The sequence below is a fragment of the Carcharhinus amblyrhynchos genome, chromosome 14 (genome assembly GCF_965287045.1).
Source record: "Carcharhinus amblyrhynchos chromosome 14, sCarAmb.v2.hapA, whole genome shotgun sequence".
Lineage (NCBI taxonomy): Eukaryota > Metazoa > Chordata > Chondrichthyes > Carcharhiniformes > Carcharhinidae > Carcharhinus > Carcharhinus amblyrhynchos.
The window spans coordinates 57,659,753-57,677,892 of record NC_137337.1 but is presented as its reverse complement, the minus strand read 5'-3'; the positions used below and the strand labels follow the sequence as shown (position 1 = coordinate 57,677,892).

Here is an 18,140-nt window from a genome sequence, read left to right as displayed (position 1 = left end):
GAATGTTCCGTTACAGTCATAGCTAGGATGTAGAGAAAGATGAACTTAGTATAAAGTAGGTCCATTCAAAAGTCTGATGACAGCAGGGAAAAAACGTTTTTTTATTCATTTGTGGGACATGAATGTTGCTAGTTGGCCAACATTTATTGCCCATCCCAAGTTGTCCTTAGAGGGCAGTTGAGAGTCATTCACATTGCTGCGGCTCTGGAGTTTCATGCAGTTTAGACTAGCTAAGGACGGCAGATATCCTTCCCTAAAGGACATGAGTTAACCAGATGGGTTTTTCCAGCAATCAATGTTTTCGTGGTCATCAGTAGATTCTTAATTCCAGATTTTTTTTTTATAACAAAAATTCCACTCTTTGCCATGTTGGGACTCAAACCCGGGTCCCCAGAACATTAGCTGAGTATCTGGATTAACAGTCTAGCGACAATACTACAAGGCCATTGCCTCCCTTGAGTCAGTTGGTATGTGACTTCAGACTTTGTACCTCTTTCTTGATGGAAGAAGATGGATGAGAGCATGTCCAGGGTGCATGGGGTCCTAGCTTGGTGCTGCTTTTCCAAAGCAGCGGGAAGTGTAGATGGAGTAAAAATGGATGGGAGGCTAGTTTGCACAATGGACTTGGCTACTTTCACACCCTTTGTATCTTGCAATCTTGGTCAGAGCAGGAGCCGTACCAAGCTGTGAATCAACCAGAAAGGAGGTACTCTATAGTGCATCTGTAAAAGTTGATGAGTCGTTGCAGGCGTGCTGAGTCTCCTGAGATAATAGAGACGTTGGTGGGTGTTTTTAACTGTAGTATGAGCATGGGGGACCAGGACAGGTTGGTGATCTTGACAGCTAGAAACTTGAAGCTCTTGGCCATTTCCTCTTCATCCCTGTTGATATAGACAGGGGCATGTCCTCCACTACAACTTTTTGAAGTTGATGGCTGTCTCTTTTGTTTTGCTGCCGTTGAGGGAGAGATTATTGTCATCTCACCAATTCACCAGGTTGTCAAGTCTTTCCTGTACTCTTTCTCATCAGTTGTGTGGCAGAAAAAGTATTCAGGTAAATGGGAGTGATGTGACTTGATTAGAGCAAGCATCGTTAGCTTTCCTATACGTGCTTTTCTTCCCACAAAGGAACCTTGCAAAATTTATCCTAATCTAGGATATAAAGTGCTTATTTACTGAATGCTTTCCTGTGATGCCAATAACTTATAAGTAGATTCCTCTGAACATACTGAAGGTGAATTGTTTTTTATCCTTAGTAATGCTGTACAGAAATTGACCTATCTAATTTGGGATTATTTAACCTCGAATGTATTTTAGGAGATGTAAGTATTTGGGATGCCAGTCTCTGTTGTTTGTTACAATCCCTTCACTATTGTGCTATTTGCATTTCTTTCAGCAGTGTATGCATGGTGATCGTTCACACTTTCTGTTATAGATCTGTGACTAAAGTATTTGTTTCACAATTCTGGAAGGGTGCTTGTTGGAAATATTTTGAGGATGGACTAATGCAGCTGTCAAATATAACACATTGTCAAATGCTGCAGTAGTCATCTTTTATGTACACCAGTCAGAGTGTCCTGCAGTATTTGTGGTTATGTAGTTTTGATATTTCTTGGAGATAGCAGTGTATAATGATGTAAGTGCTGATCGTGTCAGTTGACAGGATTGTTTTACCCCAGCTATCCCTCATGCATTTGTTTCCTAATGTTTCTTTAGGCCTGAGAAATATTATCTTTGTGAGGCTGAGGAAGTATTCCAATTGTATGTACTGTTCCAACCATTAGCCATAAACTTACAGAATATAGTTTATCTCACTTGTAAGATATTTTATTACACATTCTGTTGTACTTCACTTTCAACTTGACGTCCTTTATTTCTCTCCCTTTTATCCTGCCCTATATAATCAAGTTCTAAATGCCTGTCACTGATGTTGTGTATCCCAGTCGACTTGATAAAAATACATGACAAGCAAGCAAAAATGATCTTCAAAATTAATTGAGTGTAGATAGCAGGAAACAGAATCGGTGCTCATAATTAATGCAATGCGAGTTGAAATCTTCCACTCTTTTTGTATATTTAATTGGTTCCTCAAAATTGCATGAAGAATTTGTTTCTAATGTAATATTTTGACAACTGTACGTCAATGTTTTTATAGTCATTTAACTAGTCATGGAACTAAAGCATACGATCATCATCAATAGCCAATGTTTTCATCTCTTTGGCTATAGCACAATTAGATGCAAAAGAAAGCTTTTTAAAAAGATCATAAGAAATAGGAGCAGGAGTAGGCTATTCATCCCCTCAAGCCTACTTCACAATGTGATATAAGATCATGGCTGATTTGATTGTGGCTTAACTCGAAATTCTTCTCCTTCTCCCATAACACTTGACTCCTGGTCAACCAGAAATTTGTCTATCTCGGCCTTGAATATATTCAAGGTTCCAACTTGCACAGGTCTTTGAGGAAGAGAATTCCAAACACTGAAGACCCTCTAAGAAGAAATTCTCCTCATCTCCATTTTAAATGGAAGATCCATTTTAAATTTTAGTTCTTGATTCCCCCGCTAGAGAAAATATCCTCTCAGCATCTAGCTTCTCAAACCCTTCCAGAATCTTGTACAATTGAATAAGATCATCTTGCATTCTTTTGAACTCCAATGAGTATTGACTCACACTACTCAACCTTAACTCACGACAACCTCTTCATCCCTGGAATCAGCTTTCTCTGAACTGCTTCTAATACAAGTATACCCTTCTTAAAGTAAGGAGATCAAAGTGTGCACAGTACTGAAAGTGTGATCACACCAATGCAGCAAGACTTCCCTACTCTTACAATAAAGAGCAGCATTCCACTTGCCTTCCTACTTACTTGCATGCTGACTTTGTGATTCATGTGCAAAGATGCCCGGATCCCTCTATACTGCAGCAATCCACAGTCTCTCTCCATTTAAAAAATATAGTTTTTCTGTTCTTCCTGTCACAGTAGATAACCCATATTTTCTCACATTGTACTCCATCTGCTAATATTTTTTGCGCTTGCTTATCTCATTTATATCCCTTTGCAGACTGTTTGTATCCACTAAACAACTGGCTTTCCTGTTTATCTTTGTATCATCAGTGAATTTTATTATAACACAGTTAGCCTCTACATCCAAACAAGTGATCTATGTTGTAAATAGTTGAGGCTCCAGCACTGACCCCTGTGACGTACCACTAGTTACAGTCTGCCAACTTGAAAGACTCTCTCTTTCCTATTGGTTAGCCAATCTTCTATCATTGTTAATATACTTCACCCTAACACCTTGAGCTCTTCAACAGTAAAAACTTACTAGGATGCCATTGGGACCTGATGGGTTGAGTTATAGGGAGAGGCTGGAGCATAGGAGTCTTGGGGATGATCTTAAAGAGGTCTATCAAATAATGAGGGGTATAGATCAGCTACTTAGTCAACATCTTTTCCCAAAGGTTTGGCTGTGGCACTGCATTCTGCACTTCCTCATTTCCTTCTCTATAAATGATATGCTTTGTCTGAATAGAATGCAAGAAAAAATACTTTTCACTGTATGCTAATACATGTGACAATAATAAACTAAATCAAAATCAAGGGGAATCTAAAACCAGAGGCCTTAGATTTAAGGTGAGAGGGAAGAGATACAAAAAGGTCCAGAGGGGCAATTTTTTCTCAGAGGGTCACGAGTGTCTGGAGCAAACTGCCAGAAGTGCTGGTAGAAACGATATAATTTTGTCTTTTAAAAAACATTTAGACTGTTACACAGGTAAGCTGGGTACAGAGAGATATAGGCCAAACACAGGAATTGGTATTAGCTTATTGGCCTTAAAAAAAAGGTAGCATGGATAAGTTGGGCCAAAGGGCCTGTTTCCATGCTCTAAACCTCAATGACTCTCTAACCTTTTATGTGGCACCTTATCGAATATGTTGGGTTATTGCAATATACTACATTTACTGGTTCCGCCCTGCTTCTTACATCCTCAGGAACGCTAATATGTTTGTCAAACATGATTTCTGTTTCACAGAACCCTGCAGCCTATATTATGATTTTCTAAATATTCTACTTCTACCTACTTTCATAATGGATCCCACTATTTACCCATGACAAATGTGAGACAAACTTGTCAATTGTCTCCCTACTTTCTTGAATAATGATGTTATCTTTGTGACTTTCCAACCTGCTGGGATCTTTCCATGACCTGGAGATTTTTGAAGATTACAGTCTCTGCGGCAATTTCCTTTAAGATCCTAGGATACAGTCCATCAGACCCAGGGCATTTGTCAGCTTTTAGTCGCATTATTTTTCTTAATACTTTTTTTCTCCTAGTGATTGTTTTAAGTTTTTCTCTCCCTTTTTGTCCATTGTTGTTGTACTAAACTTGCAGTGCTTTTTGTGTTTTCTAATGCGAATACTGATACAAAGTACTTGTTCAAAGTCTCTACCATTTTCTTATTCCAAATATTAATTCCCTAGTGTCACACTACACTTTTTAAATATAATTTAGAAACATCTACTGTCTGTTTATGTATTTCCTACCAGTTTTCTCCTATATTCCAATTTCTGTCTCTTATTTATTTAGTCATCCTTTGCTGGTTTCTAAAACTTTTTCAGTCTTTGGAGAATTGTGTATCTTTTTTTAATTTTATACCATCCTTAACTTGCTAAACAAGCCACAAATGGTGCATTCTTTTTGTAAAGCTTTTTTTTGAGAATAAAAAAAAATTCCTGAAATGTCTGCCATTGCTTTTCTACTGTCTACCTTTTAGCGTATTTTCCCATTCCATTGTAGCCAAACCTGACATTATACTGTTGTAGTTTCCTTTATTTAAGTTTAAAACACTTGTTTCAGTGTACATTCCACAAAGAGCCTTTAATTCTGTCTTTTTACTAATTTTCCCAACTCTGACCTTATTTGGTGGTGCACTGTTATGTTTATACACTCTTGGCCCTTCCTGTTGTACTCTGGTTATCATTACCTGCATTGCTGCCCTGTCCTTTCTCTTTAACTTTCCAAATTTCCCCTCGAATGACATCCCCCAACCCCCACCCCCTGCAATTGTTTGGTTTAATACCCTCTATGACTTGCCAATATACTGGTCCCATGTGTTTCCACTGAAGGCCATCCCATTTGATTTGATTTGATTTATTATTGTCATATGCATACAGTGAAAAATATTGTTTCTTGTATGCTATGCAGACAAAGCATACAATTCATTAGAAGGAAACAAGAGTGTGCAAAATGTAGTGTTACAGCCATAGCTAGGATGTAGAGAAGGATCAGCTTAATGCAAGATACGTCCAATTCAAAAGTATAGTAGCAGGGAAGAAGCTGTTCTTGAGTTGGTTGATATGTGACCTCAGACTTTTGTATCATTTTCCCAATGGAAGAAGGTGGAAGAGAGAATGTCTAGGATGCGAGGGCTCCTTAATTATGCCGGCTGCTTTGCAAGGCAGCGGGAAGTGTAGACATGAATGGGAGGCTGGTTTGCGTGATGAATTGGTCTACATTCACGACCTTTTTTGTTTTTTGCCGTCATGGGCAGAGCAGGAGCTATTACAAGCTGTGATACAACTGAAAAAGTGCTTTCTATGGTCCTTCTGTAAAAGTTGGTGAGAGTTGTAGCTGACATGCCAAATTTCCTTAGTGTTCTGAGAAAGTAGGGGCATTGGTGGGCTTTCTTAACTATAGTGTCAGCATAGAGGGACCAGGACAGGTTGTTGGTGATCTGGACACCTAAAAACTTGAAGCTCTCACCCCTTCCTACTTCATCCCCATTGATGTAGACAGGGATGTGTTCTCATTTACGTTTCCTGAAGTTGATGACAATCTCCTTCATTTTGTTAACATTGAAGAAGAGATTATTGTTGCCACACCAGTTCACCAGATTCTCTATCTCGCCATTGTTTGAGATCTGACCCACTACGGGGCTGTCATCAACAAACTTGAAAACCAAATTGGAGGATAATTTGGCCACACAGTCATAGGTGTATAAGGAGCATAGTAGGGGGTTGAGAACACAGCCTTGTGGGGCACCAGTGTTGAGGATGATCGTGGAGGAGGTGTTGTTGTCTATCCTTACTAATTGTGGTCTGTGAGTTAGGAAGTTCAGGATCCAGTCACAGAGGGAGGAGCTGAAACCCAAACCACAGAGTTTGTCTTTGTTATCTAGATGTTCCAAGGTTGAGTGTAGGCCAAGGAGATGGCGTCTGCTGTGCACCTGTTGCAGTGGTAAGCAAATTGTAGTGGATCCAGGTAGTCCGGGAGGCTGGAATTGATTCGTGCCATGATTAATCTTTTGAAGCACTTCATAATGATGGATGTCAGAGCCACTGACCGATAGTCATTAAGGCAAGCTGCTTGGCTTTTCTTGGATACCGTGAATACAGTCATTGTCTTAAAGCAGATAGGGACCTCAGATTGTTGTAAAGAGAGGTTGAAGATGTCTATGAATACACCCCCCCCAACTCCCCCCAGTGATCTATCCATGCTCTGATTCAATATCGGAAGAGCAACTCACAGCACCAGTGTTGAATTTTTCATTTCTCCATATTTGTTGGCTAACTGATTGAGATTAATAACATATTAATTAATTGAGGAATGGCAAACTTCATGGGGTAAGAATGGATCTGGTCTAGATAAGTTGGAATCAAAGGATAGGAGGCAAAATTGTAACAAAGCAATGGACTGCCTTTAAAGAGGAGATAGTTTGAGTACAGTTGAGATATATTCCCTCAAGGGGGAAAGTAAACAAATCCAGAGCTTCCTAAATGACAAGAGATATATAGTGAAATGTAGCAGAAAAAGGATGTACGTGACAAGTAAAAAGTACAAATAAGAATCAGACTCAATATGGAAGATTCAAGAGGAATTCGGAAAAACAGATACAAGAAGCAGAGAGGATGTATAAGAAGAGACTGGCAGCTAACATGAAAAGGGAATTGGAAAGTCTTCTATTGGCAGATAAATGGTAAAATGTTGGTTAAAAATAGAGCTAATTAGGGGGATTTATGCATGGATGCAGGGGGCATTGCTGGGGTACCAAAGTACTTTGCAAGAAGATGCTACCAAGTCATGGTGCAACAGGCAGTATTTGAGATATTTGATGGGTTTAAAATTAATGAAGGGGACATATTAGGCTGACTGTACAAAGAAGTTGATAACTCATCAGGACTGAGTAAGATGCATCTGAGGATACAGAGGGAAGTAAGGATCTGTTCAGGAGACTGAAACTGAGATTTCCCCCATTCACTGGGGATTAATCTCTCCAATCTGCTTGCCAGTGGATTGTCAATTTGTGGCTTGCTGATTACTGCTATTTGAGGAGTTAATTTCTTTGGGAAGAAACTCCTTCTAATCCACTGACAAATTCACACTTTTATTTTAAGAAGTATTCTCCATTTTATAACAACTTGCATTTAAGTAGTACCTAAAATGTGATAAAATATTCCAAGGTGCTTCGCAAAATTTGTATCAGACAAACTTTGACATTTTGCTACATAGCAGCAAGAAAGAGTAGATGTTAAAGGTTAAAAAGCACAATCAAAATTAATCATTTCTTATTTTGTTGAACATATTCTTACACTGATAGAGAGGAATAATGAGATTCTAAATTTAGCTTTGAGCTACCAAAAACCCAACTCACCCACTCAGAGATTAAGATTGGAAGCTTTGATGTTTCACTGTTGATGAACCTATGCCGTTGGGATTAATGCTGACCATTACTGCTAATTCAAATATGAATACACTGTTTATGATCTGACAGAGTTTGTTCACCGGGGTTACACAGCTGAAATAGTTACTGTTAAACCAGCCTGGAATTAGCTGTTAATTAAACTAGCCTCAGTTTTGAAATTGTGGTTAAATGTTGCTCCCCTTTGCTCAACATTTTTTCATGTTAATCACAAAACTAGAGCAGAGGTGAGTGGTATGAAGTCATAAACTGCATTGCTGACATACAGTCATGGGGTCATTACAGTACACAAGGAAGCAAATCGGTCCATTGTCTTTGTAAAGAAAACTAGTCTGTCCCATTCTCCTGCTTTCCCTGCAACACTGGGATTCCTATCTAATTTCCTTTTGAAATCATTGTCTCTGTTTCCACCATCTGAGAAAAGTTCCAGGTTATTACCCACTTGCTGCACAAAGAAGTCATTCCTCACATCCCGCCCCCAGTATCTCTTGCCTTGAACCTTAGTCAAGTGTCCCCTTGTATTGGCACTCCTATGAAATTTTTAAATACGTTAATGGTCATTCATGCTAAAAAGACTTTTTTTTAAGGCTGCGAACCAATTCCTTATGTTGTATCAATGCTATAAAATACATTTCTGTCTGTGGGAAGTTGCAATTTTGGTTCATAGATTTCTTGAAATCACTGCAGAGATGGGGGGCAGATTATTTATGCTGTACATTAGTGCGTTAAATGTGATTTCAAACCTATCTTCCAATTTGCATGCAGCAGGTGTTTGAAACTAATTATGGTGCAAAGTGCCAGCCATTGAACTCTGAATACAAAGAGGACACTGCACAAGTCATTTATTTTCCATCCTACTTTCCTCCCCTACATCATCCTTTCCAACAACACTTGTGATTCTGGCCATAATACAGTGATGCCAGATGCAATTATTTTACCACACAGTGGAAGCCCATAAACTTGATCTACAAAACAGTGAACAGAGATTGGGTCTACCTGAGATCCATGACAGTTACATCACGCCAGGCAATGCATTCACCCACGAGTCAATGGAGACAATCAACATTTAAACATTTAACATTTATTATGCTAATGAAGCAAGGCATTTTGGTACTAGAAAATGTTCTAATTTTCTGTTGCATCCATTAATTTTGTTGCTGCAGCTAGAATTGATTGTAGTTGGGGAATAGCCATTTGTGAGAAGGCTTTGTGGCTAAACATCAACTTGTTGTATATTTTAAAGTCTCTACTTCTTTCTTCCAATCTTCAGAATCTTTTAACTTATTTTTCTTGAACGCATATTAGTGACAGCCAGGGGAAAGGATGTGTGTGTCAAACAGTTCTTTGAGAGACCAAGAAAACTGTGTCTAGGTACAGTCTACAGATTATACTTGGTCTGTGGAGAGAAAGGGCTTGTTGGCTAACATTGCATATTTTTCATCTGAACAGTATAACTTTGCCCTTTTGTGACATGGTGAGCTTTATTCGTTCCTTCAATTCCTTATTTATCACTAAGGGAATCAACTGATAAGGGGATAAGGTAGGGAAGAAGAGTTGATATTGAAGCTCCTTCAGACCCTATTGAATGGTGGAGGAGACTTGAGGGGCAGTATAGCCTTATCCTCCTGTTGTTTCTCATGTTCTCTGTGAGAATGCATCCCTAAAATTGAGCTGAACAAAAAATTGTCCTATCACTACGCACTGTTAGAAGAATGATGTCAGGCATGCTTTGTAGCATGTGCTACAAAAATATTTTCAGTTTTTAGAAAGTGGTTTCAATTTATTGCAATATATACTGAATTTTTAATAGTTAACTCAATACAAATAATCCTTCACAGCAGTGAGTGACCTCAGCTAGGCTTGGATCAAGCATATTGTTGTAAACTCTTCAGATAAATCATATGTTACTGCGGCCACATCAGCTTCTTAAAAATCTCCAAAAAGCATTCGTTTAGCCAATCAGTGACTGCTTATACCAATATGAATCCATCTTGCAATCTGATGGGACATAGCTTAGAAAATATGATAAAGTTTATTTTAAAAGCATTGTGTACATCCTGGAATCCACATTATAGGGAGAATGTATTAGCATTTGCAGAGGAGATTTACCAGGGTGTTGCCTGGGCTGCAGAATTTTAGTAATGGTGGTGCATGATTGAGATGTATAAAATTGAGAGGGACATAGATCGAGTAGGCAAGAAGAAACTTTTTCTCGAGCTGGAAAGATCTGTGGCAAGGATACATAGAATTCAAGTAAGGGGCAGGAGGTTTAGAGAGGATGTGAGGAAAAACTTCAACCAGTCTGGAATTCATTGCCTGAAAGGGTGGTGGAGGCAGAGATCCTCAGATCATTAAAGAAGTATTTAGATGTGCACTTGCATTGTCAGAGCATACACGGCCAATTGCTGGAAAATGGAATTAGCATAGTTAGGTGGCTTGTCTTTGACCAGTGCAAATGCAATGGTCTGTTGTATACCTTTGATTCTTTTGTCTGAGAGAGTGAAGAAAATTATAGTTCAGGATATTGACAGAAAATGGACAAAGTTAAGGAGGTACAAAAGACTTGGGAGTTTTTAAAAAATCAAATGTTTTATGTCCTTTGGACACAGAGCTCATGTTCAATTACAGATGTTTCTAATGGCCAGGTTTGAGCCCAAAGCCTTCAGGTACACCCAGTGCAGGGAGATGGATCTCTTGATACTCTTATGAAAGCAAACTATTGTGGGTGCTAGAATCTGAAACAAAAGCAGAAAATACTGGGAAATCTCAGCAGGTCTTACGGCATCTGTGAAGTGAGAACAGAGCTAACATTTCAAGTCTGGATGACTCTTTGTCAGAGCTTTTTTTTCTGCCTCCACAAAGGCTGTCAGACCTGCTGAGATTTTCCAGCTTTTTTTTTTGCTAATGTTTTTTCTGTCTTAACGTCGCTAAAGACTTTGATTTCTATTTGTCTTTTATCCTAGCTAGCTTCTAATTTGCTTTATTTCCACAGACTGATGGATGTTAGGGATGTAGTTTTTGTACTTGATTGTTGTATCAATTTCAAAAAAAGCGTTTCAGCTAAACTGTACCCTGTCACTCTATGAACTGGGAAGTATCCCTAAGTGCTTTGATTAATATCTTCCAACCTTTTAACTACTGACATTGCAAGAACAAGCCTTCAAGAACAAAACTAACTCTGCCATATTTACTAGTCTATTAAAGAGGATGCCGAACTATAATCAACGTGTTACTGGAAGGAAGGGGAATGTATGAAGATTGCATAATTACAAACAGAAATTGATGTTTTATTGTGAGATTTCAATATACTGTGCATTTTTGATTTTGTGTAATCTTTTGAAAAATTTCATTCACCTGAATGTTGATTAAAATTGTACAACAAAACAAATTTCATTCAGTTGAGTCACTGTGCATTAGAGCCAATTGGAATAGCAATTATCCCATTTGCTCAATATTGTAAACTCAATTTCCCCGTAATATTGTTCAGAACTTGCGAAAGACTTTTGTTCGCTAGTAAAGCATTGAAGATGTTTTAAGTTTTCACTGAGATATGTTTCTCAACACTTGATTTTTAATGGTAATTAAGCTGTTCTTAAATTCTGATTTTCCATTTTCACCACGCCGCTTGTGAAAGTGCTGCAGATGGAAGTAACAGCTCATCCTGCAATTTGAAATGTCTGCTTACCCCATTATTAGAATATCTGATCGGCCTGCTGAAGTGTAGGGATTGGCCAAGTTATAAATGTTAGATGACAATTACGTAGATGAACTTCCATTTTTTTCAGCTCGCATTCTAATTTGCACCAAACCTATTCACCCATCACCCCAAGTTTATTGACCTATATTGGCTCTCAGTGAAGTAACACCTTGATTTTAAAAATCTGAGTCATTTTTTCAAATTCCTTCACGGCTTTGCACCCTCCAAATCGCTGTAATCTCCTTCAACCCTATAATCTACCGAGGTATTTGCATTTTCAATTGTGGCATTTTGAGTGTCCCCAGTTTTAATTAGTCCATCATTGGTGGCTATGCAATCAGCTGCTAAAACACTAAGCTCTGAAATTCCCTCCTTAAACCTCTGTCATTCTATCTCTCTTTTCTCCTTTAAGGCATTCTTTAAAACCTGTTCCTTTGACCAATTAGGCTTTTGGTTTTCTGTTCTAATATTTCCTTATGTGCCTTAAGTGTCAACTTTTGTTCGGAAACCCTTCTTTGATGTGGTATGGGATACTACTTTACTACTATAAAAATGCTATAGAACAAAGAACAAAATCAGCCCGGGAAACAGGCCCTTTGGCCCAACGAGCCCGCGCTGCCATCTCAACACCACCAGTCTCCCTCTCCACCCACGACCCCTGTCTAATGTTTTATGGCCATCCAGATTGAGGGAATCTGATTTAGGGACAATTTATTCCTGCCAATCAGCCTAACAGCACATCTTTGGGGTGTGGGAGGAAACCGGAGCACCCGGAGAAAACCCATGCAAGCACGGGGAGAATGCGCAAACTCCCACAGACGCCGGCCCAAATCCATGTGTCTGCACAGCAATCAGCGATAGTCACTGAGCTGTCGTCTTGCCCAGTATCTGGTCCAGTTTAGGCACACACTAACGACATGAAGCACTAGGCCAATCTCAAACAACCAAGAGCAGCCCCAGTACGACCCATCGCGTGTATGCCCCTCGTTGGACACGAGGCAGACCGACTTAAAACACGTACCAATTGGTGTTTTAAATTCCATTAGTCAGTGTTGTAAAAATAAGATCAGTTTTCTATACAATGATAGAAATTTGAATTGAATGCTGGATTATGTCATTGCAGATAGTTCACCACAGAGAACCTCAGCAAGCTTTTGGAAAGATTGAGAATTGTGAGGCAATTAGACTTTGAACATCCCTTAAAAGACTTCTGTCTCTACCTGACTTATAAAATTTTAATTGCAGAAATATGACTGAGTTACTACTTAAACAATTCACACAGTATAAATAGACAATTTGCTTTTGTTTGGATTAACTAAACAAAAAGTAATTAATTGTCAACTGTTTGTGGGCTGACAAAAAAATCCTTGCTGGTTTTGCTTTTTGCTTTATTGCAGGATAACTGCTTAGTTTAGTGGTGGATTAGCTGTATTGCAGAATTTGATGAAGCGCTGCATGTTTGTTTTATTTTTCCTCTTAATTTCCATAAAATATAAAAACTGATTAATTCTGTTTTTCTTGATTTTGTTTCAGCCTCGAGTGGTAGCAGGCTTCAGAGGTACAGTGCGCTATGCATCAATCAATGCACATAAAAACCGGGTATGTAAAAATGTCTTGTTGAAATCCATGCAGAACATCAACTCAACAATATCATGGAGTACTTTATTTTATAAAAACATTTCTTATCATAAAATATATATATGGGACATTGCAAAACATTTCAAATTGTCATAACAGGAAAATCCACTGATACTCGCATTTTCTACATTGATCATGTTTCACTTTGGGATGCTTCAATACAATAAAGAGAACATTACAAACATTTCAAAATGTTAATTACAAAGTGCAGTGATGTTCAAATTATTTACATAGGTCTTGTTGCACTCTGAGGTGCTTCAACCCTGTGCATTTACTATAAACCGTCAAGCTCTGAAGAGTTCTGCATGGTTACCAACGTTTCAGTGTTGTAAGGCTGAAAGGTCTTAAACATTACCATTTCACCATTGTGCCTTGGTAGTAGCTGCCTCAAGCTTGTGTGTTCTTGAGTGTGTAATCCCAGACCTTTGAACTATTGCAACCTGCAAAACTCAATTGAAGACAACTCTTTGCACTGGAAGCAAGTTTCAGGTGGACCAAAGAGCATCTCATCAAATTGATGGTCCTCCAGCAGCAGCTGATGTTTGCCTTGGCATCTGTCTCTGGGAACAGCCCAAAGAGCACAGAGTCCTGTGTCATGGAGCTGCTCAGGGTAAACCTCCAGCTGAAATAGAAGATGGATCAGGTGACCACTGCAGCACAGAGGTGGGGTATGGACCACACCTGCACCATCTGTAGCTACACCAAAATACTTCACACCTGATGACCAAGTTCTTGCCCAAAATGGAGAGAGAGTGTTGCTCCCACATTCCCAGTTTCTACATCACCTTGGCAATACGCTCCTCCTGTTTTTTGGCATGCACCCCAGCCTCTCCAAGCCATGTTCCCAGTGCCTTCAGGTAGTCTGACCTGATGGTAAAGGGACAAAGGATCAGGATTTTTATCTTTTAACTTTCTTCGTGGCAAAATTGCAGCCAGTGACAACTTTACCTGTTCAATTCCATGTCCTAATTGGGGTGACCAATTCTGTAAAGAGCACTTTGGTTGGGGGTGGGCATTGGAGTTGACAGGGCTGGAAGGAGGGCTGGGACGAGACATGGGGTGGGGTGGAGGGGGAGGAGGTGGTTGCTGATGATGAGACGTGGGGGGCAACATGCCCAGACCTCTCCCCGTGTCAGTCTCACTTCAGCTCTGAAATGAAAATCCTTTATCCATGTTTGGAGCAAAGTTGTAATGTGTTCTACAGCCGTAGCCTGGCAAAATGCAAACTGATTGAGTGGCTGCTGAACAAGTGCCATTTTGATGCTTTGCATCACTTTGTTGATGCATGTAAGTAGATTGATGAGACAGTAATTGGCTGAATTGGATTTGTTCTGAATGGTGACGGACATTGAAGTCTTTCACCCAGAGCCCATTCAGTACTACTTCTAAGGGATGTTTAACATGTAGGAACACTAATTTTAAGCAAGAACAGTAGGTGGTAATCAATTGGAGGTTTCCATGGCCATGTTTGACCTGATGCCATGAGATATAAGGGCTCCCAGGATAACTCCCTTCCAACTGTATTCCACTGTACATCTTTGGTGGGTCTGCCTTGATGATGGGACATGGTGTTGTGAAGTTGAGTTGGTAAAGATATAAAGAATGTTTATAAAGGTATGAAAATTGTAAAAATGCTAGAGGGTAAGAAAACTGTGTGTGGTCCCTTTAAAAGCTGTTACTGAGTTCTGTGCTAAAATTCAGAGTACACAGACTCCAGATTGCAACATTTGTTTCAAAAGGACCAAGCATCAGGATTGACTTGGTAACAGACTTGTGCATTTTGTTAACCTAAGAGTTTAAAGAAGACACTTTGCTAAAGGGACCCTATCAGATTTGAATTTGCTATTGTTGTCAACTTCAGGCTACTCTACAGGAATGTTGATAGGTAATTAGGGTTATAAAAAGGGACTCAACTGCCTTGAGTTCAGTTCCACCAGTGGTTGAGCCAGGAGTTCAACTAGAAGCAAGACTAGAACACCTGAAGCATTTAAGGGTAGTTAGATTAGCTGGAGCACTTAGCTCTTAACTCTGCCAGTTTCAGATAGGTCTTGAGATAAATCTCCCTCTAACCGGCGAAAGGTACTAAATTTGGTGGCGCTTACAGACAGTAGACAACTACCGAAGGATTCCAAACTTCTGAACACTATCAAACCTGGTTGTATATTTTCTTTGAGAGCGACTAAAATTCTGTTGTTACTGTTTTGGTAATGAATATTCCTCATATTATTTGAAAAGCATTTCAGTCAAACCATACCTTAGTTAATATGTTACTTGTTTATTTAAAGTTTCTGGTTATTTAAACAAAATACCTTGTTAAGTATTCACTTAAAGCGAGTGACACGCCTTTATGTTGTTGAACCTCTAAACATTAATTAAGAACAGTTAACGCCTTCCCAAACGTAGCAGATTACAGCACGAGGTAAAGGGGGATTAACCTCTGTGCCATAACAATGGCAAACCTGGGGATAGTGTGAGAGGATGCACTGACTGGAAGGTATGATTCGTTAAGTGTGACTGTCAGGCTGTTGCATAATTAGTCTGTGAAACAGCTCTTCCAATTTTGGCATGTCCCCAGATGTCAGTAAGGAGGACTTTGCAGTGTTGGTGTATCTTTGTTGTTTCTGGTGCCTAGGTCGATGCCAGGTGGCCTGTGTAGTTTTATTCTTCTTTGACTTTTCTGCTGTTGCATCAAACTGCTATGTGGTTTACCAGGAAATTTCAGAGGGCATTAAATGTCAGCCGCACTGACATTTATGTTATATGTTGAAACAAATTCTGCATGAAAGGTGCAAATAAATGCAATTTATTATTGCTGATCATGATGTGGATATGCCGGCGTTGGACTGGGGTAAACACAGTAAAAAGTCTGACAACACCAGGTTTAAGTCCAACCGATTTATTTGATAGTAAACTCACTAGCTTTCGAGGGGTTTCCCTCTTTTACCTGAAGAAGAGGGAAACCCCTCGAAAGCTAGTGAGTTTACTATCAAATAAATCAGTTGGACTTAAACCTGGTGTTGTCAGACTTTTTACTGTTGTTGCCGATCACACAACTATCCTGCTCTGAATAGTGTGGAGTTTATTAAGTGTTGTTGGAGTGCATTCTTTCAATGGTAATTATTGCATTATATTCCTAACCAGGTTAATTCCTTTTTGGGATGTGGGTGTTATTGGCAAGGCTGATATCAGAGGCCAGTTAGGAGTAAACCACATTGGCATGGGACTGAAGTCATAGTATAGGTGAGTCAGGTTAAGCAGGTCCCCTTCCAGCAAGAATGTTCCTGAATCACTTTGAATTTTACATCAATACAACACCATATTGAGTCTTGTCATTGACAGTGAGACTTTGAGGGATTTCATTAATCACAATCTCATTAGCCTGTGTTTTGCTGTTGTAGCCGCAACCTCGATATGACTGATTCATTTAAGTTTCTGAAGATTGGTGGCTGCTCCCCCACAACCCTTAACCTCAACCAAGGTGTTGATGATGGAGGTTGTTTAGCTAGACCCTGTTACAGTGATCTTAATGCTTTCCATAAAATTAAAAATTAATTTTCTCAGAGGGTGCACAGTCATTCTCTGGTCTTTTATCCAGTGAATAATTGTGTTCAACAAACATTGGCTTTACATGAGCAGATGAATGTTTTTAACAAAAGCAACAGATCAACAGTGCTGTCAGATGATGGAAACTATTGCACTAAATTGTTTATTCAATGCCATGTTTGGTATCACTTTGGACAAAAGAGAGGAAATACTTGGAAATCAAATCACATTATACTTAACATATAACCATGTTCATGTGGACACTTTTATACTCCTATCTCTCCTGCACCATAAAAATCTTCATTAATGCTCTCAAATTGATAATTAATAATTAATTTCATTTCTACTCCAAAATTCTATTCAGTTGGTTCCCATTAGATAATTCAATATTTTAAAATTCAAGCATTTTAGATGCACTGATATGGGAAGCTCTTCCTCTTTCTGGCAGTAACTGTTAAGACTATTTGCTGATGCCAGTAATTACTTACTGATGTGTAAAATGTATTGTGCGAAGAGGCCGGAAGCCAAGAATTTAAATGAGCTCCAAGTTATTAGCTCAATTGATTGACAGGAATATGTCCATAATTTTTAACTTGAATTCTGCTAATGAGATTTTTAAGGATGATTCACAAAATCTCCCAGAGAGCTACGAATATTTGTTGACGATTTTAGAAGTGTTAGACCTGCATCCTTTTTTTATGGTACGGATTGAAATATAGCTGATGTCAAGTTTCTTCCATTATACCAAGTAGAATAACTCAGTGGTATGTTGTTGAAGTATAGACCTTGTGTATTCATGATTGGAACATGTGCCAACTTTATCCTAGTAATTTGAAGGATAAATTCTATAGTCAGCCTTTGTTTACTTTCTGTTACCCTCTACCATTCAGTATTAGACACTCCTAGTATTCCTTCATGTACTTCATAATCAAACTCTCAGGGAGAAGAAGAGCATTCACAATATTTTGTTTGTATGTCACAAACCTTCAAACGTTGCTTTGTGGATTTATCTAATCAAAGATTGAATGTGTTTTGATTTCTCACACATGTCTTATTCCTCTCCATCTTATATATACATGTTTATACTGATTATTGTAATATGTATAAAGAAGACTTCTGTAAGGATTTTGGTACTTAATCATTAATGGGGATTGGGAATTTACAGGACATTTATTTAATTAATTTACAGAAGGCTATTTAGCCAGTTGAGTTTTTCTTTCAGGCAGCAATCTCGTTAGTTCCACTGCTGCACTCTTTCCTCATATCCCTGTAATTATTTTCTCTTTCAAGTGTTGTTCAATTAATTACCAAACAGTGCATTTGAATCTGTATCCACCAAGCAGTGTATTTGAAATCCAAACTGCTTGTTTTTTTCAAAAAAGGCTTTTCCTTGTCACCTTTCTCTTTTTCCAATCACTTTAAATTTGTGTCCCCTCATTGCTGACCTTTCAATCACTAGAAACAGATTCTCTTTTTATTTAATCTATCTAAACTGTTCGTGTTTTAAAATACATTGATCAAGCCTCCATTTATTCATCTGCTCGACTAGCTTCTCCAATCA

At 38.8% G+C, this 18,140-nt stretch overlaps 1 protein-coding gene across 7 annotated transcripts in view; it reads left to right on the top strand.

Moving 5' to 3' along the window:
- ttbk2a (tau tubulin kinase 2a) overlaps positions 1-18,140 on the top strand; it is a 264,660-nt gene that overhangs the window by 160,801 nt on the left and 85,719 nt on the right. For all 7 annotated transcript variants that reach the window (XM_080202945.1, XM_080202938.1, XM_080202939.1 and 4 more), the window contains one exon: positions 12,932-12,997. In XM_080202945.1, coding sequence (XP_080059071.1) covers positions 12,932-12,997 — 66 coding nt within the window. The remainder of the gene's footprint in view (positions 1-12,931; positions 12,998-18,140) is intronic.